Source organism: Sinocyclocheilus rhinocerous, unplaced genomic scaffold, assembly GCF_001515625.1.
Source record: "Sinocyclocheilus rhinocerous isolate Xijiao unplaced genomic scaffold, SAMN03320098_v1.1 scaffold1193, whole genome shotgun sequence".
In the NCBI taxonomy this organism is placed as follows: Eukaryota; Metazoa; Chordata; class Actinopteri; order Cypriniformes; family Cyprinidae; genus Sinocyclocheilus; species Sinocyclocheilus rhinocerous.
This window is the reverse complement of record NW_015642181.1, coordinates 218924-243422: the sequence shown is the minus strand read 5'-3', so window position 1 is coordinate 243422 and position 24499 is coordinate 218924. Positions and strand designations below refer to the sequence as shown.

At 39.1% G+C, this 24499-nt stretch overlaps 1 protein-coding gene across 1 annotated transcript in view; it reads left to right on the top strand.

The window, feature by feature from the left end:
• LOC107755698 (histone-lysine N-methyltransferase 2C-like) overlaps nucleotides 1-24499 on the top strand; it is a 170251-nt gene that overhangs the window by 115314 nt on the left and 30438 nt on the right. The window contains exons 14-29 of the mRNA XM_016572585.1: nucleotides 48-167; nucleotides 1908-2024; nucleotides 3960-4064; nucleotides 4361-4465; nucleotides 6743-6924; nucleotides 9025-9189; nucleotides 9404-9513; nucleotides 10037-10114; nucleotides 10262-10474; nucleotides 11818-11946; nucleotides 12765-12884; nucleotides 12970-13094; nucleotides 14071-14260; nucleotides 16274-16372; nucleotides 16655-16702; nucleotides 20849-20986. Of these exons, the coding sequence (XP_016428071.1) occupies nucleotides 48-167; nucleotides 1908-2024; nucleotides 3960-4064; nucleotides 4361-4465; nucleotides 6743-6924; nucleotides 9025-9189; nucleotides 9404-9513; nucleotides 10037-10114; nucleotides 10262-10474; nucleotides 11818-11946; nucleotides 12765-12884; nucleotides 12970-13094; nucleotides 14071-14260; nucleotides 16274-16372; nucleotides 16655-16702; nucleotides 20849-20986 (2044 nt within the window). The remainder of the gene's footprint in view (nucleotides 1-47; nucleotides 168-1907; nucleotides 2025-3959; nucleotides 4065-4360; nucleotides 4466-6742; nucleotides 6925-9024; nucleotides 9190-9403; nucleotides 9514-10036; nucleotides 10115-10261; nucleotides 10475-11817; nucleotides 11947-12764; nucleotides 12885-12969; nucleotides 13095-14070; nucleotides 14261-16273; nucleotides 16373-16654; nucleotides 16703-20848; nucleotides 20987-24499) is intronic.

The following is a 24499-nucleotide window of genomic DNA, read 5'->3' as shown; positions in this document are numbered from 1 at the left end:
CCAATATACCCTCCCCCCTCCGTCTCTTCTCCGCCGCTTTACCTCAGGGTGCATGGAGTAACCGTAGCGCAATGAGCTCGCCCTCCTGGTCTCCAGAGCGCTCGGATGCCTGGGATAGCCCTAAGACCAGGCCGATGTACGGGCTGCCCATCTGGACCATGAGATTGGTAAATGAGGGGAGGGTGTTGAAGGGTTTGAGCCCTGCAGGGGACTGAGCTTTTAAGGTGGGTGTGGGTGATAAAGCATCAGCTGGTTTAGTCTAGAAAGTAAGCTCAAAAATGGTGCAGGAATTATGGGTGAGTATACCTTAGATGGCTCTGTGGTTGTTGTTGCTCAAAAACTTAATTTTGTTACTAGTGTAGTATTCAGGCCTTGGTATTATGTTATTCATCTAGTTCATGATATAATGTGTCATGCTTCTGACATTTTTATACTAACACTTTTTCAAGCACATTCATTTTTAGTGGCAGATTGGTTTAGTAGTTCATTTAGTGGTTATTCAACAGTAGAAACAGCCACTACAACCAACAATATAGCCTCTGGGCAATCCCAACTAAAAACATCAAGATATCTGTGAATGGGCCTTTCATACAGGACACATTCTTGTTTTCAAAAACAAAATAAACATTTTTAATGATGTAACTATTTTTAACCTGACATGCTGTCTTAAAAACATAACACTCATGGCATGAGATTCTAAAAAACTATGAGAGCATTTGAAATGAGGGTTGAAATAATGTACGCAATTGACTATAAATGTCCCCGGTCATGATTCATCCGTGCCTTTTACTTGAAAAAAATGTCAAGTTTTCATAATGTCATAATCATATGCTCATATAAACAAGGTTATGCATCCAGGTAAACAATATTAACCAGTGATATAATAATGTTTAATCCCCCTCATGATTCACTGAATTCCTGATAGACAAAATCAAGCCTCATCCCTCATTATTGATTACTAAATATTCAGTTTAACTCTGAAATGCATCATATTGCAAAGGCTAATTCTTTGATTTACTGTTTTATGTTATTATCCATTGCACATTTCCATGTTCACATTGTACATTAATATAATAAATGTTTCATATGATAGCAGCATGTTCATATAACAAACCCTGCACATCTCTACACATACATGTGCATGAGACACCAGAGTTGCATCCTTTCCATTGCAGCAGTATCTCATCAGAATTGCTGTTCTTCTCTGTGGCTGCACTCGAGCAGATTTAGAGGAGTGCCTTCCTTAACCCTCGTCTATTTTTTCCCTCTCCATAATTCATTTCTGCACAAATTAGACTCAGACTGTAAAGGCGACGGAGTACGCCAAGCTTCCTTAGGCAATCTCTTTAAATGAAGTTGACATCTCCTGTCTGAGTAGTGCTTGGCTACAGTGAGGTAATTACCTGGGAGGAAGTGGGAATTGGGCCAGAGCTTCAGCCTCGTTGCAAACGCAATGTGACACCTTCAGAAGCAGGGCGAGTTGGCAGAAGCCTGGCCTGAAATGTGATCTGTAAGTCAGTGTAGTGTTCAGGGAGTTGGGCTGAACCTCAGAAGGTCAGATCTTGGGATGGATGGATGATTTTTGAAAGTTTTCCACCATGTCAAGCTAGGTTATAGGTGGGTTCTGGAAATAATTTCTCCTAAACAGCAAAAGCATTTTCAGTGAAATCAGCTCTTTTACCATTTTTAGTGAGTTTTAAATCAGTGATGCTATTATAATACAATGAGTCTGTAGAAAACTTAATGGCCAGATATAAAGCACATTAAAGTCATCATGATATTCCCATGCTGGTTTATGGAGTGCATTGTGTATTCGCCCATTAGTGCTATACATCACACTCAATTTTCCCAAAGTGTGCCTTCAAAGAAATGAAATGATATCCTTTCTCCCTGTCTTTGTCTGCTAGGGTCGTGGATCTGGCTTTCCTGGAAGGCGGCGACCCAGGGGAGCTAACCTCTCTGGGAGAGGTGGCAGGGGACGCTCCAGGCTAAAGATGGAGAGCAGCCCAGTGGTGACCCCTGGGGTATGAAGCCCCCACCTCTACAAGCATAAATAAAACAGCACTCAGATGTGCCTAATGCTCACATTAAAGCCTGAGAAATGCACTCACGCTCAGCAGAGCTTCAGCAGCAGTTCCCAGCCCAAATGGCCTTTTCAAAATAGCAAATGCTGACATTTTCCCCAACACAAGCGACTTGTGATGAGGGAGATTAAGCCAGCATATACTTGACTGCCAATATGATAAAATAGGCAATTTTGTACTCAGCAGCCGTCCTGTAGTTTACACACACAATGAACATCTTTACTTTGTCAGCCAGTCTCATTACAAACCAATGGCACACTAAATTGTGACGTAAAGGCCTGTGAATTTTCACCATGACAAGCCTCTAAATTTAAACGGTCCAATCTTATGAAGCCCATTACACCAACTAAACAAAGCAGCATTACTTTTCTCCTCATCTATAAGTTGAATACATTTTGCATATTTTTTCATCTAGATGTTATCTGTTAACAGATAATGAATAATAATATAATATAAATACAACATTCACATTGCACATGTAAGAAACGTGACCCTGCATTGCGTAACCAGTACTGCAAACTGTTTTTACTTTTTTTAATTAATAGCAGTGCTATTTTTACGGTGCATTGCAAACTTAAAGGGATAGATCACCCAAAAATGAAAATTGTCATCAATCACTCACCCTCATGTTGTTCCAAACCCATAACACTTTTATTCATCTTTAAAACACAAAGATATTTCTGTATAAACCTGAGGGATGTCTGTCCATTTTCACCAAAGATTCAAATTGTTAATAAAGACATTGTAAAAGTAATCCCAATGAATCAAAACATTAATCAACACACATACATGGAACACATCAAATATGGTCAATTGCAGCTCAACCGTACTTGCTTGATGCACAAGGACCAGTGAGGTTTGCTTGTTATGCAAACATGTATGAGCTCCTGCAAGAAGCAGTGAGGTTTGTACTCACACTTCAAGCAAGTACGTTTTAACTTCCATTTACCATATTTGATGTGTATACTGTTGAAAATGTTTACGTGTGAAAATAAATCTCTCAAGTTTTGAAAAAAAAAAAAAAATGCAAAAGTCTAATGGGTTTGGACATGATAATAATTAATTGATGATAATAAGTAATTATGACAGAATTTTCCCTTTAAGACACGATGGGCCCAATGTATGCATTAGTTGGAAAAAAAAAATCTAGTGCAGGCATAAAAACTGTACTACTGTAATAGCCTAGCTAAATCCAGGTAATTCAAGCAAGTTTATAGTCTATATTGGGATTTGAGTACCATGTAAATTAATTACCAATTATATCAATTAATTGAGTATATATTGTCCATAGCTGTTTTTAAAGGGGTCATATGATGTTGCTAAAAAGAACATTATTTTGTGTATTTGGTGTAATGCAATGTGTTTATGCGGTTTAAGGTTAAAAAAACACATTATTTTCCACATAATGTACATTATTGTTTCTCCTCTATGCCCCGCCTTTCTGAAACGCGTCGATTTTTACTACAGCGAGATAAAGTTACGCCTTCTTTCTTTGCGTGAACATTTGGGCGGCGTTATGCAAATCTTCCCACATCGTGACGTAGACATGTGGGGGCGTGTTTAAACGAGGCGTTTTAGGAGGGCATGGACAAGTCTTAACTTTTATAAAGAATATCTCTTTGGATTTGAGACTTTAGTCTTTGCAACTTTACAGATCTTCTTTATGCACCAAGAGCTTGTAACACTCCAAAGAGAAAGGAAAAATTGAAATCGCATCATATGACCCCTTTAATGCTTACCTTTTTGGTTGCATAATTACATTTCATTTTTTTCCAGAAACAACCATGATGTCATTAGACACAGTATAGTAATATGTTACAAACAGCTGGATGTGACCTGAGCAAATGTAAACCGATGTCATGTGCTCTGTTACAGGTGAGCTTAATGGATTCTCCATATGTGGTAAAAGAAGAGGAGGAAAACTCCATGCACAACACTGTAGTCCTGTTCTCCACCTCTGACTCCTTCACACTTAAACAAGTAAGTCTATGAGTTCAAAGTCAAAATAGAAGTGAACTTAAGGCAAAAGGAAACATTTTTGCTTTTTCGCTTAGTGGTTTCGTGTTTTTTGTCCCATACAGTAGCCTCAAAATTTATCTGCACACTTATCAACATCATCAACAACATGCACTAAGGCTGCACAGCTGTAGTTCAGTTAACACAGTGAAAACACCTGACCCTGCTCTTAAAAATATGTGCCTTAGTTGATCTTTATATAAGCATGGGTGTGAGAATTAACTTCACAGTTGGATGTCTGATCTCTCTTGTGTCTCCAGGACATGTGTGTGGTGTGTGGGAGCTTTGGTCAGGGTGCTGAGGGCAGACTGCTAGCCTGCTCCCAGTGCGGCCAGTGCTACCACCCCTTCTGCGTCAATATTAAGGTAAGACCACCCCCCATCTTTCACAGCTGACCCAGTTCACCAGCACAGTTCAGCACCGTTTATGAGCTGCTCTTATCTGGAGTGAAGGTTAATGGTGTGTGAGATAAGTGTGACAGGTCAGTGTGTGAGAGGACCTGGATGAAAGCAGCCCGAGGGTAATGAGTAAAATGTTAAGAGGATTATGAAGCAGACTTTAAAGACCGTGCCTTATGTTGATAGACTAAAGCAGAGATCTTTATCACGTAAAGACAGCAGTGACAGAAGAATACGTCAGGGTGCTTTCGGTATCTCTCAGCGCTTTGAGATATGCCAGAAACGTCCTGATCTTCATTTAATATAAGAGGCCCAGATGGATTCTACTGATTCCACCCCCCCCCCCTAATATTCCCAGTGCAGATTCTGAAATCTGCTGAGATTAATGTGGAGTTCTGTGCACGGAGATTCAGTGTAAGCCTGATTAAGAACAATTAAAGTAATAAACCTCAAGTGGCGGTGGTGCATTAAAGTGATTGTTAGTCGTGGAGAGTGACTTATTAAGTTTTTAAAATGGCAGCACCAGCAATATGATAAGAACACTAGAGTTCTATAAATGTATTATTAATAATAACCACAGTAATATAGTTTTGTCTATCCTGACATTTATTGTCTTATTTACCCCTCAAACTCCATCAGTAAGTACCCCTTCATCAAAACCAAACCAAAAATGTGTTCCTTAAAACTCATATTATACTTAATTTCCTTAAAAAAGTGAACTAAATGTGTTAAGATCTTCCCTACCAAAAAAAGAGAGCCCTGATATTTTATTTTAAATAGCTTTTTTTTACCCCCTGGAATCTGCAAGTACCACCTGAGGGAACATGTACCCCTTGTTGGGAATCCATAATGTAGTTCATTAGCTTATCTGCAGGCTGTTTAAGGTTGCCAAGCAACATAAAGTTCTTCTTTGTTTTATTTCAGCTTAGTACATTAGAATAGAATTTAGCTGATGGATATTCACAGGTGCACATTTATCAGCTATTTTACAACATCTTGTCCCATCAGAATTAGTTTTTTTTTTTTAGTATCAAACAGGCAAATGTCATGGCCAGGTGTCATGCATTCTGATGTCTAAGCCAAGCACCTGTGAAAGAGCTGTCTTCCTCTCATTCAATCATCCAGTTGGTCTGTGCAAACAGCTGACTATTAACAATCACAGCTGCTGAAGATAATTGCTCTTATCCTAGATAACAGAACAATGACATTTATTTAAAGATAATTGATGAAAATGCTGCTATTTCTCACCCTCATGCTGTTCTAAACTCATTTGACTTTCTTTTTTCCATTTAACACAAAAGGAAAAATGCTACTGTTTTCATACAATGAAAGTGGATGAAGAATTTTACTCTGAGCTGAAGCAGAGAAAAAATATTATATATATATATATATATTATTTTTTTTTATGACTTAACGAGATTCAAAACTTTTGTTAAGATATTGAAGAAGCAGTCCAGTTGAATTTAGTGGTTTATTCAGAGTTTTCTGAACAGACGTGATTGCTTTATATGATAAACAGTTTTAATTTAGGTCAACGTCAGCTCAACCATACAAAACCTCATTGGTTCTCATGCGTCAAGCAAGTACAGTTGAGCTTTTAATTTTAATATGCTCTATGTATGTGTGTTGATCAATGTGAATAAAAGCCTAAAATGAATGTGTTCATCATGTAAAGTGATTGTGTCTCTTCAGAACACTTGAATTAAACTGCTCGATTCATATGGATTATTTTGAAGTTCCAAGTGTTGGTTTTGTGGACTTTTAACAGAGGCACAGAAATCTCTCATCTTTCATAAATTTCATAAATGTATATTTGATTTCATTTTAATTTTTTAATTTTATATGAACTGTTCTGTTAACTCAAACTTTGCATGTTTAAATAGGTTATCAAGTTGTCATGTCAAGCATATGAAGTTTTCCTTCATTATATGCATCAAATGGTCCCTTTCCCCAGTAGAGTACAAACCCAGAGTTGCTAGTGAACAGCAGGCGTACTGGACATGCTTGTTAGTACAGGATGATGTGGTTAGATTGATTTGTCACCACCCACATAAATTGATCTGTAAATGCCAGCAAATCCTTCTGACAAATAACTCTGACTCTAGAGATATCTTACGGCTGTGTTCTTTGTGTTTTTATATCCATCCAGATTATAGCCTGCTAAATATATAACCCTCCATTGCCCTTTAGTGCTTGATCTGTGTCCTCTGACCTCAGGTGTGTGTGTGTGTTTGTCTGTTTTAGATCACAAAAGTGGTGTTGAGTAAAGGCTGGCGCTGTCTGGAGTGCACAGTGTGTGAGGCATGTGGGCAGGCCAATGACCCCGGGCGCTTGCTGCTCTGTGATGACTGTGACATTAGCTACCACACATACTGTCTGGGCCCACCACTGCAGAATGTACCCAAAGGCAGCTGGAAGTGCAAGTGGTATGTACACACACACACAAACAGAAGTCTTTGCTAAAATTAGATGCAGCTTTGGACTGCAGCCCAGTTTGGTGCTTTCATAGCTCTGTCTTCATCGTTGTCATTTTTTTTTAACCATCAAGAGTACTTGCAAGCCCATATTAATTGCATAAATTAACACATTGTTTTCTTGTTTGTATTGTAACTGAATGTGACCTGCCAGTTTAGAATATGCAGGTTGGGGAGTGAAATGTTTGTATGGAGCTACAATAGCCTCAAAATGAATAATGATTCACAAATGCTTTGATTGAAAAAAACATCTTAAAAACTCTTAACATAGGCACATGAAAATCTATGAGTGTATCCAATGTGTGTGTACTGTGTATAATTATACACTCATATACATGTATATATTTAAGAAATATTTATGTGTATATATATATATATATATATATATATAATTCTTAAATATATACATGTATGTGTATATATATATATATAAATATGCACAGTACACACACATATATTATGTAAACACAAACTTTTATTTTGGATGCGAATAATTGTGATTAATCGATTTGACAGCACTAGTATAGTTTGCAAATAAGGGTGCTTTCATACTAGCACTTTTGGTGCACACCCAGGTTCGATTGACGTCAGAGTTCGGTTAGTTTGGATGATGTAAACGCTGTTTTCCGAACTCGGGTGCGCACCCGCGGTTCACGTACCCGAGTCCGCTTAAAAAGGGTGGTCTGGGGTACGGTTCATGTGAACTCCGGTACGGTTCGCTGCTGATGTGAACGCAATCATACCAAATCGCGGAAGTGAACCACTATTAATGACGTATTATTTGATAATAATGTGTGTTTGTGTGTGTTTTACTCACTTTCCTGACAAGCGTGACTGAGGCGCTGAGTTGTATATCTCATTTCTGTTCACCTTTAGCGTTCTTTAGAGCATTTGCAGTACATTCGTAAAACAGACGTAAGTGCCGTTATATACCGAAGCTTTGTAAACAAAACGAACAGTTCAAAAACGTAAATATATAAAAGTGCAGAGAGCAATGTTATGCATTTGCTGCCTTCTCCTGCACCGTCATTACTAAGCAAGGGGGTAAACAGCTGCTGGCTTGATGACGCAAATGAACCGCGGTTCGGGCCCAAATAAAATAATATGAACGCAGTCCAGCGGGTGCAGGGGGAGGGGGGAGCAATCGAACTCTGGTTCAGACCAGGCAAGCGAACCAAGTGTGAAAGCACCCTAAGTTACGCAAATTTGCTTTTGCATTCAATTAGCTTTTGCATTTGTGAATCATATTTAGTAAATATATTCATTTTAAGACTATTTTAGTTCCATATTTGAGAGCTACAGTGGAAAGGAACATTTTTCATGAATAATGAGCTACATTTTGAACTGTTTCTCAGAGAAAGCTGTAATATGGCTTCAGAACACTTGTAATTAGTGCATTAGTCATGTGGACTTATTTGTGAGGAAAGTGTATGTAATTGTCCTAAAAATGTTTCAGAACATCATTATGCAAAATTTTAATTACCCTAATGATCCCTTCAGTTTCTTTATGCAAAATATTGTCCTTATTTCTTTCTCTTAATTTTGGAGTGAAATATAACCTGGACATTTTCTTTACAGGTGCTATGGATTCACAAGTCTATGACATTCTCTCTCCATTTCATCCATTTAAATCTCACACCCACTCTCAATGCTTTAGCACCTCTTTGTTAGCTTTGTTAGCTTTCTCTCTCTCTACCAATCTAACACTCGCTTGATCTTTAGCAGCTGTTTTCAAACAAGATCGAAAGGGATTTCCTACATATTTGCTGTAATGTCACATGTAATCCTCATTCAAACAGAGCTGGGTTTGCAGTGCATTGTGGCGCATTCAGTCAGAGCTTTACCTGGATTGGAGCCATTTAAATATTTATTTTTAAGGCAGCACAGTCGATGCTAAGCCATGTGCAAACAAGAGTCGTGCCCATTCACAGAAAGGCCACAAAATGAGTGTAAAAGAATGGATTTAGTTGTTTATGATTAAAAGTGTATGTTTCTGGGAAAACGTGATTTGCTCATGTATTATATATTGGTAACTGCATTGTTCTCCATCAGGTGTGTATTGTGTACTCATTGTGGAGCTACATCGCCTGGCCAGTGCTGTGAGTGGCAGAATAACTACACGCAATGCGGTCCGTGTGCGAGTCTCACGGTATGTCCTGTGTGTGCACGCAGCTACAGAGAGGAAGAGCTCATCCTGCAGTGCCGGCAGTGTGACAGGTGGGTGGCACTCCATCATGCCAAATGCCATAAGGACCAAATAAAAGAGTTTTCTGGGAAATGGCTCAGCAGTAGATTAGTACATGAATAAACGCAGGTGTTGATGGGGGAAAATATTCATCATGTTGAGCATGTGATATTTGCTTTCTTTGTGACTTATTCTTAATGGCTGACTGGTTGCGAATGTGGCCTAATCATGACGTTTGGTCTGCAGGTGGGTTCATGCCTCATGTCAGGGGCTGAACTCTGATGAAGAGGTGGAGAGCGCAACAGATGAGGGCTTTGACTGCTGTCTATGTAGAACGCAAACCATGTCCACGCCTGGTAAGAGCCACAAACATATTCAGAAATCACATTTAATCAGCTTGTGTTTGTAGTTTGGATTGAGTTTGTAAATTGATTTCATGCCTCGTTCCGTTTGTTCAAACTACAAAGAACTATACAGATTTGATTTAGATATGCCAAAACAAATCTGATTTTTGCTGCACGGCTGAACAAAAATGCCCTAATCGTAACCTCAGGTGAATACGCTTGAGGAATTATCTCTTGTTGATTTCTGTATGATGTGCATGTTGATGCCCAATTTTTTCAGTAACAGATGGACACTAGAGTGATTTGGTCAATGAAACTTTGTTCCAGCAAAATTTGGTTCATTAAAAAAAGCAGATGGGCTGAATTTTAAATCAAGCTGCAACCTGTTCATGTGAATGAAGCAGCAGTTAATGTAATCTGCCTTTAATGGCTCCAGACTGTCCTCTTTGCAATAAATAACTAAACAAATGACTGTGAATACGCAGTGTTAACTTGAAATAAGTCAAGCTTCCATCTTGCTTATGTGTTGTTACAGGTGTCACAGTGGCAAAGCTCATGGACATCAACGAGCCTCCTGTAGTGGCACAGATTCTTACAAAAGTCAAGGAAAATGGTATGTATAAATACTTTTTTTTTCTCCATTTCACTTTGCTTCAACAGTTTGCTGTGTAGTTTGCTTAAATTGCTGAAGCGTCAGAGCAACAGTTTCGGCGGACTCTTGCAGTCAGCATCGCTGTGTTCTGTTCTTGTTCTGTGCCAGAATTCCAGCGGACCTACACTCAGGATGGCGTGTGTCTGACTGAGTCAGGCTTGTGTCAGCTCCAGAGTTTATGTGTCCAGACCGCCCGCCGCAGACGACCCAAACCCAAACTTAAGCTGAAAATCATCAATCAGAATAGTGTGGCCGTGCTGCAAACACCCCCTGACCCCCAGCCTGAGCTCTTCAGAGATGGAGACTTGGGCGACAGTAGAGGTAAAGAATGTGTTTGTGCTTAAAGGTGACGTTTCCACACCACTGGCCGAGTCAGTCCTAATGTGCTCAAAGAAACTCAAATTCTTGTCTCTACATATTAAAACGGGATGATGAGAGAAAGTGTTTTAATGTGAAAACATTGCACGCATCACATTTAAATTGAATTTTGTGCATATTGGCCACCCTGCTCTGAAAAAAAAAAAAGAAAAGAAGAAAGAAACATTTTGTCAGTCACTACCGCTAGACCATTAGATTTTGTTTTCAAGGACCATTTCTGAATCAAACGGTTGTTCTTTTAGTATCATTGATATCCTATTGTTGTTTTTGTTAATATTTTGAATTAGATTTTATTTGAATTAGATTTGTTGGAAAATATAGAAAACAGAGTGGAGTGATTTGAGAGAGAGAGAAATCGACAAGAAGGTGAGCCATGTAATGAATTTAACTTGGAGAGAGAAGAGAGCCTTTGAAAACAGCAGTCAGCAAATTATACCTGCCTTGGCCTTCCAGTGATCAGAGGCTGGGCGGCTCGAACTGAATTAATGGCCAACCCCTCCATCGTAGTGCCAGTCTGAGAGAGCAGGCGGGGGGTAATGAGGAGGAATGGGGCCAACAGTTTAAAACACCCTCACTGCCAGATATCATATATAAAATGGCAATTTACAACTTTAAACTAAAGGTCTTGAATAACTCCAGCTCCTGGGTTAACGTTAAAAGTTGAATTCTAAGACTTAAACGTACGATTCACATGATTTACACCCCATTAATTACAGGGCTTCATCAATTCTGAACTTTATATAAAAGAAGTGGAAAAACAATAGAAAATGTTGTTGAAGATTAAATTTCTCTTTTCATCCTTTGTTAAAACTAAGTAATTTTTTTTTTTTTTTGTGGAATGTGCCAAGAATTTTTTCAAAACAATCCTCTGCTGTTATTTTCCTTCACCCGCCTTTACACCTTTCTTTGTTTTTTGTCATCTTTATACAAGTCAGATGGCATTGAACGCAAATGTGTGTGTTCTGTTTTGTTAAAACTAAGTAATTTTTTTTTTTTTTTGTGGAATGTGCCAAGAATTTTTTCAAAACAATCCCTGTTATTTTCCTTCACCCGCCTTTATACCTTTCTTTGTTTTTTGTCATCTTTATACAAGTCAGATGGCATTGAACGCAAATGTGTGTGTTCTGTTTTCATTATGTGTGTGAATTCTGCGGTTAAAGTCAACTACTGAACCACACTGTCTAGTGAGTCGTGCACGCTGTGTTTCTTGTGTATGTATCTTTGTGCGGTTTAGAGAATATTCTGTCAGCATCTAGAGTGCTCTGTGTTGTTTGGCCGCATTGCAGAGGGCAACCCGATGGACTGTGATAGGAAATCTGACTCCAGCCCCGAGCGTGAGCACTGTGATGACCACCTGAAAGGGGCCGACGGCAGCGACAGCAACAAGAAGAGGAAGAGGAAGCCGTACAGACCTGGTGAGAGAGCGAGAGAGAAACGTGCACTTGCTGTATCAGAAAGGACAGCTCCACTGGACTGTGAAATAGTGCGCCTGCAAATTCTGGACCTTAAATAGCATCCCACAGTGCTTTGCTCTTTAAAGCTCCTTGTTGGGGAGTACTCCAGAAAGAGCATTCTCTTAGAGCTTTTTTCTGACTAAAGAAGTAATCTCTCTAAAGTAATGTCCTTTTTAAGCACTACCTTCCATTTCTTTATTTTTAATATAAATGCATACAGTTTAGACTTATGTGCATTATTTTTGTTTTTTAAAGAACCCCCACATTTTTTGGAAAGGGATGAATACATACAAATGGCAAAAATGTTTTGAGATGAGAGAAGCAGTGTTTAAGTGCTCTTTATTTGGATAGTCTTGTATTTTATTTTATTTTTTTTCTTATCCTTGTATCCTCTTATTGAAGTATTTACACTGTTTACAGTACATAAACCAACCTAAATGTCTCTCCTCATTCTGTGTCCATACGGTAAACTGTGGTGGAGTGGGGGTTGTTGGGTCAGACTCAGCCAATGTGGTACAACCAGAAATAGACTTACCTGAAATGGTTGCTCCAGGAGCATAGCCAAGATGAATCACCCTCTCCTGGCCCAAGCTAATACGTCATCTTGAATTATGGAGATGAATGTCAAGACGCCATTGTCAGGATCCCATGTTATTAATTCCTGATTGCATTCATCACCTAGTTTAGGGGTCCTGCAGCTGTTTTTTTATTATTCTTTTTTTTTAAGTGACACTATTTTAAGCTCAATTATATTTTGGTTCCCCATCTTCCCTATTTAGGTATCGGTGGGTTTATGGTGCGTCAGAGGAGCAAAGCAGGGCAGGGGAAAGGCATGCCTTCTGTCAGTCGGAAAGACTCCACAAGCTCACTTATAGAGAACTTCACAGGAAAGGAAGAAGGTATGGTCTGGACATCTCAGGTTTTGATGTGTATTTATTTTGGTGAATACTCTTTGTTTTTGCATCAAGTTTATCTTTTCACCAGGTTGGAATGAACCAGACACTCCTGTGGATGGGACTCCCATCGTTAGCGAGCCTCTGGAGAAAGTCAAGAAGAGATACAGGAAGAAGAAAACCAAACTCGAGGAGGCCTTCCCCTCGTACCTACAGGTCAATCCCACAGTTGATTGTTTACCCCATATTTAGGGTTAATTATTGTTTTATTGTTGAAGGGGGGTATACAATTTAAACTCTTTGGAATGCCTTTCCTGTTGTACTTATATTTTGCTTGTCTTTACAAACTGAGTCAAAATTGTTTTCTTTGGAAATCGAGAACACTCCACAGATGTTGTCAATAGAGCTTAACTTGTATTGAATCTGGGATATTATTTTAACCACAAGCCACTCCAGGGGAATAAACCTGTAACAAGTAAACTACATAAGTCACTTTAGATAAAAGTGTCTTCTAATTGCTAGTTCTTTCAATAAGCATAAGCATCCCTGTCAGGACCTTTCTACACACCAGAGCTGAATGTGTTTGAACTGAAGAGCTAAATGTAGTGATCAGGGATTTTGTGAGCATGTGCAAGGATGACACATGCTCTTAAAAAAAATCCCATCATGCTCAGCATGGAGATGCTGTGATGCATTAACTGTAACAGCTGTCACTTTAGGCGTTCCTGTATGTCAAATCTGAAATTAGACATAAAGGTTATCACCAGAGGAATGTCTTGAATCAATGATTTAAATTGCAGCACATTAGGCCTTTAATGTTTTAACACAGCAGGGAGTCATCACATTTATAGTTTGATACTGTTAGATATTCAGAAGTGCTACAAACCTGCTTTACCATGTAGCACTGTGGCAAACTTTTGACATTTAGAGCAGAAAAAAAATCAGAAAATGCTGCAAAAAAAAAAATCTATGATTATGAATCTTTTACACTGAAGGATGGACCTGAGCCATATCTAGACAGCAAAATATCATAGAGACTTGGATTAACCATTCAGATCACCCTAGAAAACCACCCATTTTGTCCAATTTTTGCATAGGCAAACACAACTCACATTTTCTTGAAAATGTGGAAATCTAGTATTTACATGGTGTGCGTGTGCAATATTAAATTGGGTACATGTATATGTTACAGGAAGCGTTTTTTGGGAAAGAACTTCTGGATAAAAGCAAACAGACCAAGTCAGCTCTGGAAACAGGGATTGTGGAGGAAGAATCCAGCCATGCAGACAGCAAATCACAGAGCAGCAGCTTCCTGGACCCTTTATCTGGCCCGCTTCTGAGTACCACTTCCACTCCTGTCTCGTCTAAAGCAGGGCCACTGCGTATGTTCAGCTGTACCTTCATATTTAGAAATATATGTAGATGAGTAGAGCTGAAGAATATATGTCTACACACATATTTTCTAAATAGAAACACAGTGCTGTCCAGAGGTATTTCCTACCTCCGCTGTGAATTGCCTTTGTTTAGAGAAAAGTTTGTTTCTTCTGCTGTGATCAGTCAGGTCACATTTTTCTGCTCTAGATTGCAGTGAATTCTGCAGAGAGGTATAATGCACATTATCACAGTTCCTCCCGCTTACCCATATGCACACACTGAATGCATCACACGACCCAACGGCACTGCAGAATCCTACAGTGTAACTCCAGTGGTTTGCATTAGAGACTGTCTAGGTTCATGGTTTGCCACAGGGACTAAAGAAGACAAACTTTTTTTGCCCCCATCTGCCCCCATTCTGTGTCCTCTTCAGCCCTGATTTGCATACTCTTATAGGCTGAAGAGCTTGTTCAGATGCCTCATTCTTCACCATTTCTCCTTATCCTCAGTTCTGTCAACCCTCATTTACACCCAGGCCAGCAGACCTCTGCTCGTAGCCAACCTAACATGTTTTTTAAAACCCAATTTGCCAGCACTTTTCTGAATTCCCTGTCGGAGCTCTCTGGGGGAGGATATGAAGCTGGCAGTCACAGTGCAGTGTTTAGAAGGCCTGTGCGTATTCGTTTGGAGAGCAATCACAAAGCTATTTGAAGGCTTTCAGGGCCGCTTGTTTGTCCTTAGAGATTTTCATCTCTCATAGAGTGAACCTTCTCCTTCTGCTCTGCAGATTCTTGCATTTAACCCTTTCGTGGCGTTTTAGTCTTGAAACAAGTGTTTGATTTGGTAATCTTATTATGCATACATCTTTATGCATTTAACGCACATGAAATTATAAAGAATATTTCAGCTAACATTAGGGGTGGGTGGTATGACTAAAATCTTATAGCACTTGACCGAGAATGTCATTTAAAAATCTTTTAATTTAGTAGGACGTCACCCCCAATGTTTGAGGTGCATACAGCAATATGAGCAATTTTATATTACTCTAATATTGTGGCTCTGTTCCAAAATCTAGTGAGCTGCCTCGTGGTTTACATGAAACATAGGCAGCTACCTTTTAAGTCCGCTTCCTAACTGAAATGCAGCCTCAGAAGGTGACGATGAATGATTTACAAAAATTGCACTGGAACACAGAAGAGGCTCAAGATGCTTTCAGTTGCACAGCACACACAAGTACTGGGTAAATTTGTTATTTTTAAGTCTTTTATATAAAAAATATTCAATATTAAATAAAATTATTGTATTTATAGCTATTTTTCTCTCACATAATGTCATCTTGGATGGATTTTTGTTCACAAAATACATTCAGATACATTCAGTGCTGCCTTAGAATTTGACTAAATGGGTTGTATTGTGACTTTTGATACTGGTCTTAAAGTCTGCATTAAAACAGATGTTACAATCGTCTTATCTCCCCTATTGTGGTGTAGATCTAAGTGAAACGGCTTCTTGAATGATGTTGGGCAGAACTTAAATTTTACTTGACTTAATTGATTTGATTATTGTCGTTTGCTATTTCTACAATCTCGTGTGTCACCAGTTGCTGGACAGATTGTTGGTGCACATGTCATAAGAAATGTTGCGAGGAGAAGGGGAAGTTAATGTTTTTGATAGCATGATTATGATGGCACATGCACAAAGTATTTATACTGAAATATTCCATAAAAAAATATAATTAGCAATTCAGATTTCATGGTGACTTTAAAAAGCAGCTTACTGGGTTTGGGGTCAGAGCTTCTCATGACACAGTAGTTTTGTTCATGACATTGTGTTTTTAAAATACAAACCATGTCCAAATGGCAGAAGTTGCACACGTGTTATCAAGAAGATCCAGTTGACACATTTCCACCATCACACAGAATATGTCTTACCGCCCGGCCCTTGGTAACATTTAATGAAAGAGCACTTGGTGATTAGTGTGGATACTCGTGCTCAGAAACGCTTGTCTTCTTGATCTCTAGCCAATGTGGAGGATCCCTTAGCCGAGCTGGTTCTACATTCAGATGATGATCTCCTGGGAATGCTGTCCGATGACCTGGTCAAGCAAGGCCCTGAATCAGGTAGACTCAGTCTGAAGATCTGTCCATAGGATAGTCTCCCCTCTCTCTTCACTCTGCAGATGCTCTAACAATCTCAGAAAGGACACCTACAATTGTGTCTTCAGAACTGCATCTCCTCTTTTCTTTCACATTTTCACACTTGCATTTTGCATTTTTACCTGGTTTGCTGTTTCTTTTTAATTGTTGTCTTAGCATCCTCCTCCTTTTTCTTAGTACTTTTTTTTTTTTTTTTGCATTTCTGTTTTATAATTATTTGGTTTTATCTGGTTTGGGTTCTTGTAGGTCTTGATTTATGCCCTTTCCAGGTGGACAGTTCCCCCTCTCCATTCGGTAAGAGCCCTGTTGGCACAGCCTCTCTGGCTGTAGAAATAATGCTGCCCCCCTCTCCTGGCCTCTCAGCCCCCCAAACAGTCCCTCAGATGTTTTGTAGTGCCAGTTTCTGCATGATCCCTTTTCTGACAAACGTACACACTCATCGTTGGCTTTCTGCATCTTTTTACTAACTACAAACAAACTGCATGTTTTCTTGCACATGAACCTGTTGTGACACTGAGGTGAGAACTAAGCTGTCCTTAGATGGATGTTGGGTTTGGCCGCTACTGTACCTTAGTTGGCAACTGTGATTGTTTGCAATCTGTGACATTTTACTTGTGCTTGAAATGTGCTGTTTGCAATGTGCAGTTTCTTTTCTCAAGGGTCTAATTTAGTTGATAAGTTTATTTCTTCCTAATCACCAGCTTTTTAGTTTGCAAGGACACATTCCCTTCTCTTTGTGGAATGGCCTTGCAGTGGAAAAACTAGTGGTTTGAGAGTGATGTAACTGCTTCAGTGTGAAAGCAAGTTCCACAGGGTTACAAAAAAAGGTTAACGTATGGTGTATCAAAAGTCCATTACTTATAGAATTTTAACAATGACAGCTAACTATTTGTTTCCCCCTTCTTTTAAAAAAATAAGGTAAATGATACATAGTAATAATAATTGCAGCAATTCCCTACAGTACTTTAGAAATATTGAAAGGAGGCTAAGGCCCTGTTCACACCTGGTATTAAGATGCATTTTCGTCAATCCGATCACAAGTGGACAGTGCTAAATACAGGTGTGAACATGTTCTAAAACGTTTTGAGCTTGTCCACTTTCGACCACTTCCAGAGGTAGTCGAGAACGCACAACTGCTAAAGACCGCCTACTCTCCGCTGACTGAGCTAATTCTTAAACATTACGATGTTCACTTCCTATCCGTTAATCGACAAAATTAGAATGTTAAATTAGATTTAAATTAAATTACAATGGATTAGTGTATGTGACCCATTAAAATCTTTTCAGTGGTTTAGTTCCATAGACTGTAAAAAAAAATGGACGTAGTGTCTGTGACGTCACTCGTAGGGTTCAGAAGAGCATTTTTGAAGCCTAAAATGGGCGGAGCCGACCGCCGCTATCTTGGCCTTTCAGGCGTGAATATAGGTGTCTTCAGCAGATGGCGCAAGAGCGCGATATCCCATGTGTTGTACCTCGTTACCCTCCTTCTGGGGACAGTAGTTATATGCATAACTCAACGTTTTGCATGAGCATAAACAACAGGAAAAAATGGAGGTAAGTAGAACAAAATGACATATGATAGAAATAAAATAAATAGGTCTACATGAAATATGTTTCAGTTAAATAATAAAAAAAATTAACAAAACAAAAAGGAAAAAAAAACATGTCTTCGTTTTATTTTTACGGCTGCAATACAAAAGTTAAGGATACAGTCGGTGGAACGCTCATCCTATTTGTTTTCTTTATTTTACAAAGGCATAGCTTTGTTCTTATTGTGAGTATACTGTGCATAATCAAAAGTAAATACAGTGTCAAATGATGTCTTACTCCTATCTTTACGACCAAAAATGACAGAATATTTTAGTTTTTTTCGGCTGTGATAAGGACAATATCCGTGATCATGCCGGAGCCTCTTGCACACACAATATAATTTATAGCCTTTCTAGATGTTTATAGGCCTACCTTATTTATAACGAATACCATTATAATTTGTTTTATTTTACAATTGTATATATAATTTAGTACTATAATTTTATAGCTACTTCATTCTGTTCTGAATACTGGTACAATCTAAAGGATTTATAAGAGCAGAATAAGAAGAAAGAAATGCAGCACAGGACTTGATAACACTACCTTTGTCAAAGGTTTAGTGGTCTCTTATTTAAAATACCGAATGTTAAAATATTTTACAGATAGATAAACATAGAACATGACAGAAAATTTACAACCCAATTTATCAGTGACAGATAATTATCATTCGTAGCGTAACCTATGTGTGCAATATATATGTAAATAAGGGTTTGTTTTTAAGTGCAGACCAAGGTGCTTGGTTTAAAGGGGTCATATGATGCTATTTTAAAGATCATTATTTTGTGTATTTGGTGTAACAGAATATGTTGACATGCTTTAATGTTCAAAAAACACATTATTTTTCAAATACTGTACATTATTGTAGGTCCTCTATGCCCCGCCTCTCTCAAATGTGTCGTTTTCAACAAAGTCCCCTCCATTGACACCAGAGCATGTGAGCGAAGCGGAGCGGTGTGACGCTCCGCTACGTTTTCCGCTCTATGGACGTGCGCTCCACTCAGTCGCTCTAACCGCCCAAGCAAACGCTCCGTTAATATTCCGCTCACGCTCACCGTAAACCAATTCCCGCTCAGATCCCGCTCCGTTCTGTAAAGAACAAATTTGCGTGCATTATATTAGATTATAAATTACTGCTGCCTATATCTAGCCTACATTCTGAAGGACTACCTATTGTTTCGGGTCAGTTTTTTTTTTTCTGCGCTGCGCAAAACTCCGCATTTGAACAGTCAATAGCAAATACTTAAACTGATAACAAAACATACTTACAGTAGCTGATTCAGAAGCGCCAGATTGTCATAGCAAAGTCGGAATTGACCCTTTATTTTATTTTTTTAGAAATAGCCTTTAGTTTGTGCACAGGCCAGCCTTGTACTCTTCTAGGTTCAAAAAACTGTCATCCATAAAATGCGTTGCACAAATTCGAACATCTGGGTTGTGCTGTTCTGTTGTAAATAAATCTTAACCAATGATTCCTAATTGCATCTACATCCAGAAGGCCAAATAAAGTGCTTTTGCTTTAGCACTGAAACACAGCGTCTCCCTGACATGCTGCATCAACACTAACTGCGGTTACTGAAACCACACCTTCTTTCTTTGCGTGAACATTTGGGCCGCATTATGCAAATATTTCCACATAGTGACCTAGATATGTAGGGGCATGTTAGAACGAGCCGTTTTAGGTAGGCGTGGCTGACTCTTAACTTTTATAAAGAATATCTCTTTGGATTTGAGACTTTAGTCTTTGCAACTTTACAGATCTTCTTTATGCACCAAGAGCTTGTAACACTCCAAAGAGAAAGGAAAAATTTAAATCGCATCATATGACCCCTTTAAAGAAATGTTTCAAGTGTAATACAACTTAAGTTGTATTGACAACATGCTATCAGAATATAATTTTGACTTATACTTCACCTTGTAAAAAACTAAAATAAATAAATGAAGTCATGTTTTATGGTTATGCATTTACAGTGGTAGTCAGGCAAAACAACAAAAATAAATGTTAAAACCTCCATAATTATATGTTTCATAATTATAGCTACAAGACTTTATACACGTAAAACATTACACATTAACATTTGTGTAATTAAATTTGCTTACTAACCTTATAATTGTACATTTATAGTTACATTTTTTGTAAGAAAAAAAAAATCATACAGGTGTTTAAACAAAAATACAAGCTACACATCTCAGCTTTTAAACCCTGTAACAGACTTGCATTGCCCCCATAGACTTTATAAATGCATGACTATAGTGTAAACACAACTGATGCCACATATTCTGTTGATAGAGCTTAACCTGTTTTGAACCTGGAACAAGAACTTTACATGAAACCAGAGTAATTGTCATTGGGAAGCTCACCGCTGCATTTAGACCAAAGCACAATGGCTGACTCTTTGATTGTGATGACAATATTTATTATGAGTAATCATTGCAATTGCTTGCTCTTTCATTGATCAAGCTCTCATTTATTCTAATGGGAAACGATATGCAATGATGAAAGAACATCCTTTTTTAAGAGATTTTTCACACTCAGTTGAGCAGGCAACACTAATTAGGTTCCTGTTTTTCTTGGAAAATTGAGTTAGTGGAGGAGATGAAAGAGGGAGCAAGGGAAGAGAGAGCAAGAAACTTTTTCCCCTTGTTTTGCCATGACATGAAATAACTATCCTCACTCTTCCAGTTTTTTTACTTCCTTTTCTTAGCAAATACTCAGGCACAGTAGAAAATAAATTGTTGATTTAGGCGTTTACCTAATGACACCTCTGTTTTTCTGCAGAAGTTGAGTTTTTTATTCAGTAGAGGTAAGAAACTAAGTTTGAGAGCAGCTGTTTAACTTTCTCTCTCTCTCAGATGGTTTGGACATTGGCACTCTGCCAGATGATCAGTCAGCTCCTCCTCAGCCTGGCCCTGCTCGAGGGTCTCGGCCACTACAAGAAGAACCTCTGGATGTAATATTGAGTCCTGAGCTAGACAAGATGGTTTCCGATGGTAAGTGTCAGTTTACTTTGCAAATGGAACTTTTATTATTTTGTCTAAAAAAGTAATTTTGTTAAAAATTATTAAAATAATAAAAAAAAAATTTGTACTACTTCACTCACAACACACCACATATGAAATACATTCACTATATGGACAAAAGTATTGGGACACACCTCTTGATTATTGAATTTAGGTGTTTCAATCAGACCCATTCCCACAGGTATATAAAATCAAGCCCCTAGCCATGCAGTCTACATTTACAAACATTTCTGAAAGAAATGGTTCTGAAGAGCTCAGTGAATTCAATCGTGGTACTGTGATAGAATGCCACATTTGCAGCAAGTCAATTTCATCCCTGCTAGATATTCCACAGTCAACTGTAATTGGCATTACTGGAAAGTGGAAGTGTTTAGGAACAGCAGCAACAGCCACAAAGTGGAAGACCAAAGTCACAGAGTGCCGAGGCACATGGTGTGTAAAAGTCACCAACTCTCTGCTGATTCCATAGAGACCCAAGCTTCTACTGGCATTAATATCAGCGCAAAAATGCGTCATCTGCATGCAAGCCTTACATCACCAAGTATAATGCCAAGTGTCGGATTGAGTGTTGTAAAGCATGCTGCCACTGGACTCTGGATCAATGGAAACATGTTCTGTGGAGTGACAAGTCACGCTTCCCTCTTTGGCAAACTGATGGGCGAGCCTGGGTTTTAGCGGATGCCAGGAGAATGTTACCTGCCTGACTGAATTGTTTCAGCTGTACAGGAGAAGTCAGAAAGAGCTTTATTGCCAAGTATGTTTACACACACAAGGAATTTGTCTTGGCAACAGGTGCTTCCAGTGCAAAAGAAAAAACAGACATAGTGCAAACATACATGATAGTGCAGACATACATAGGAATTAAACAGTAGAGATGAAATATAAAACTAATGTAAGAAAACAGAAAATTAAATAATGCAATATAATACAGAAGTAGAAATCTAGAGGAAAAAAACGTAATTGTTTTAATGAATGTACAGGTGTTATTTACAAGTGTACAGTTTATGTAGTTTACAAATTTACAATTTGCAGATGCTATGTATAAATTTGTCAGTTATAATAGATAATGTATAGTTATGAAAGTTTTAATTGTTCAGTCTGAATATAGCCTGTGGGGGGAAAAAAACTGTTCTTGTCCTTGTCTTATTCTGGTGGTCGGTGCTTTGTAGCGCCGACCAGAGAGCAACAGTTGAAAGAGAGAGTGGGCTGGGTGTGAGGGGTCCAAAGTGATTTTCAGGAAGTACAACCTCTGCTGGGCCTTTTTAGCAGTGGAGTCTATGTGAGTGTCCCACTTCAGGTCCTGAGAGATGATGGTGCCCAGGAACCTGAATTACTCTACTGCAGCCACAGTGCTGTCCATGATGGTTAGTGGGGGAGTGCAGGGGGGTACCTCCTGAAGTCCACTGTCATCTCCACTGTTTTGAGTGTGCTCCCGGCAGCCAGCTCTTTAACCTCCTGTCTGTAAGCAGAGTCGTCTCCGTTGTGTATGAGGCCGATAATGGTAGTGTCATCTTCAGATTTCAGGAGCTTGACAGAGGGGTCTTTTGCAGTGCGTTTGTTCGTATACAGGGAGAAGAGCAGTGGGGAGAGCACACATCCCTGAGGGGCATCCAGGACTCGTGAGAGTCCTGGATGTGAGTTTACCCAGCCTCACTAGCTGATACCTGTCTGTCAGGAAGCTGGTGATCCATGGACAGATAGGGGTGGGCACAGAAAGCTGGGTCTGTTTGTCTGAGAGAAGGTCAGGCATGATGGTATTGATGGCCGAACTGAAGTCTACAAACAAGATCCTTGCGTAAGTCCCAGGTCAAGATGGATCAAGTTGTTGCAGAATATAATGCAGTTTATGAAGTGAATTTTTGGAGTGTTTATGAAGCTGCAGCCACCAATCTGGATGAGATCACAGATACTGTAACTTCATATATCAGTTTCTGTGAGGATGTGTGCATTCCTACCAGGACATTCCTATCATTCAATAATGATAAACCATGGTTTACTGGGAAACTCAAACCACTTTGTCATGTCAAAGAGTATGCTTACAGAAGTGGGGATAAAATCTTGCATAACCAGGCCAGAAACAGACTAACAGAGGAGATCAGAGTGGCTAAAAAAAGCTATTCCGAAAAGCTGAAAAAAAAGTTTTTAGCCAATGACCCGGCGTCAGTATGGACTGGTCTAAGGAACATCAAGTAGTTCCAGAACTAAATGTACAGTACTAAAGTACTGGGACGATTTTGCGTGAACTATTTCCCAGTACCATTTAAAGGGTTGCATTCGCACCGAGAGTGTGTACTAAGAAGTGACGTAAGCCGGTTGACAGCGTCGTCATTTGAGGATGCTTACAGAAGTGGGGATAAAATCTTGTACAACCAGGCCAGAAACAGACTGACAAAGGAGATCAGAGTGGCTAAAAAAAGCTACTCCGAAAAGCTGAAAAAAAAGTTTTTAGCCAATGACCCGGCATCAGTATGGACTGGTCTAAGGAACATCAAGTAGTTCCAGAACTAAATGTACAGTACTAAAGTACAGTACTAACTATTTCCCAGTACCATTTAAAGGGTTGCATTCGCACCGAGAGTGTGTACTAAGAAGTGACGTAAGCCGGTTGACAGCGTTGTCATTTGTGCGCGGCGTTCAACAACGGAAACAAAGAAGAACAACATTAACAACAGGAGGATGGAGGACGCTGTGATCGGAGCTGTGTTTTTGTTGTGTCTCGCAGGTTTCACAATAATGGACATGGAAAGTCGACGTATACGTAAAGCGATTGAAAGAACGGAAAGGAGGACTAAGAATCTCCAACGACAACTGGCAGTGCTACATTTGCTACAAGTGCCTGCACTTCAGCGTCCGTCCATCTATCGCTGTTCTCCATACTTGCGAAATAAGTTGACACAATGTTTACACGGCGTTTTAAATCATGGCGGGTGAGGGCGTTTTCATACGCGTTTGGCCAATCAATGTCTACTTACGTCACGATTAGTACCAGTTGTGCTGGTTAGACCCTGCTCCGGAGTAGGAGCTAATTTGGTTCTCGAAAAAGGCAGTCCGGTACTAAAATCGCACCCAGTTCCGGCGGTGCGAAAACGCCAAAAAGTGGGTAGTTCCACAATTAGTTCTGGTACTATGAAAAGGTTACCGCGGTGCGAAAGGCCCTATTAAAGTGTCAAAAGTTTTTGCGAGACCTCATAATCAGAGTTATGCGATCTATAAAGTTAACATGAAATTAAAATGTAATGCATTTTCTTTTTTAAATACATGTTCCTGATATTTGTGACCTTTTAGAAAAATGTTCTGCACCTTTAAAATGGCATTCCCTCCTGGGTGATGTGGCAAATTCTTCTTACTGCACTTTTTCAAACCCTTCCCTCCAACAGTATTTAGAATTATTCATGTGTAATGCGATATGAGTACAGTTTTCAAAAACTAGAGGAGATGTGTGAGATTACTTGAAAGAAAAATTCCCCTCCCTCTTAATGTGAT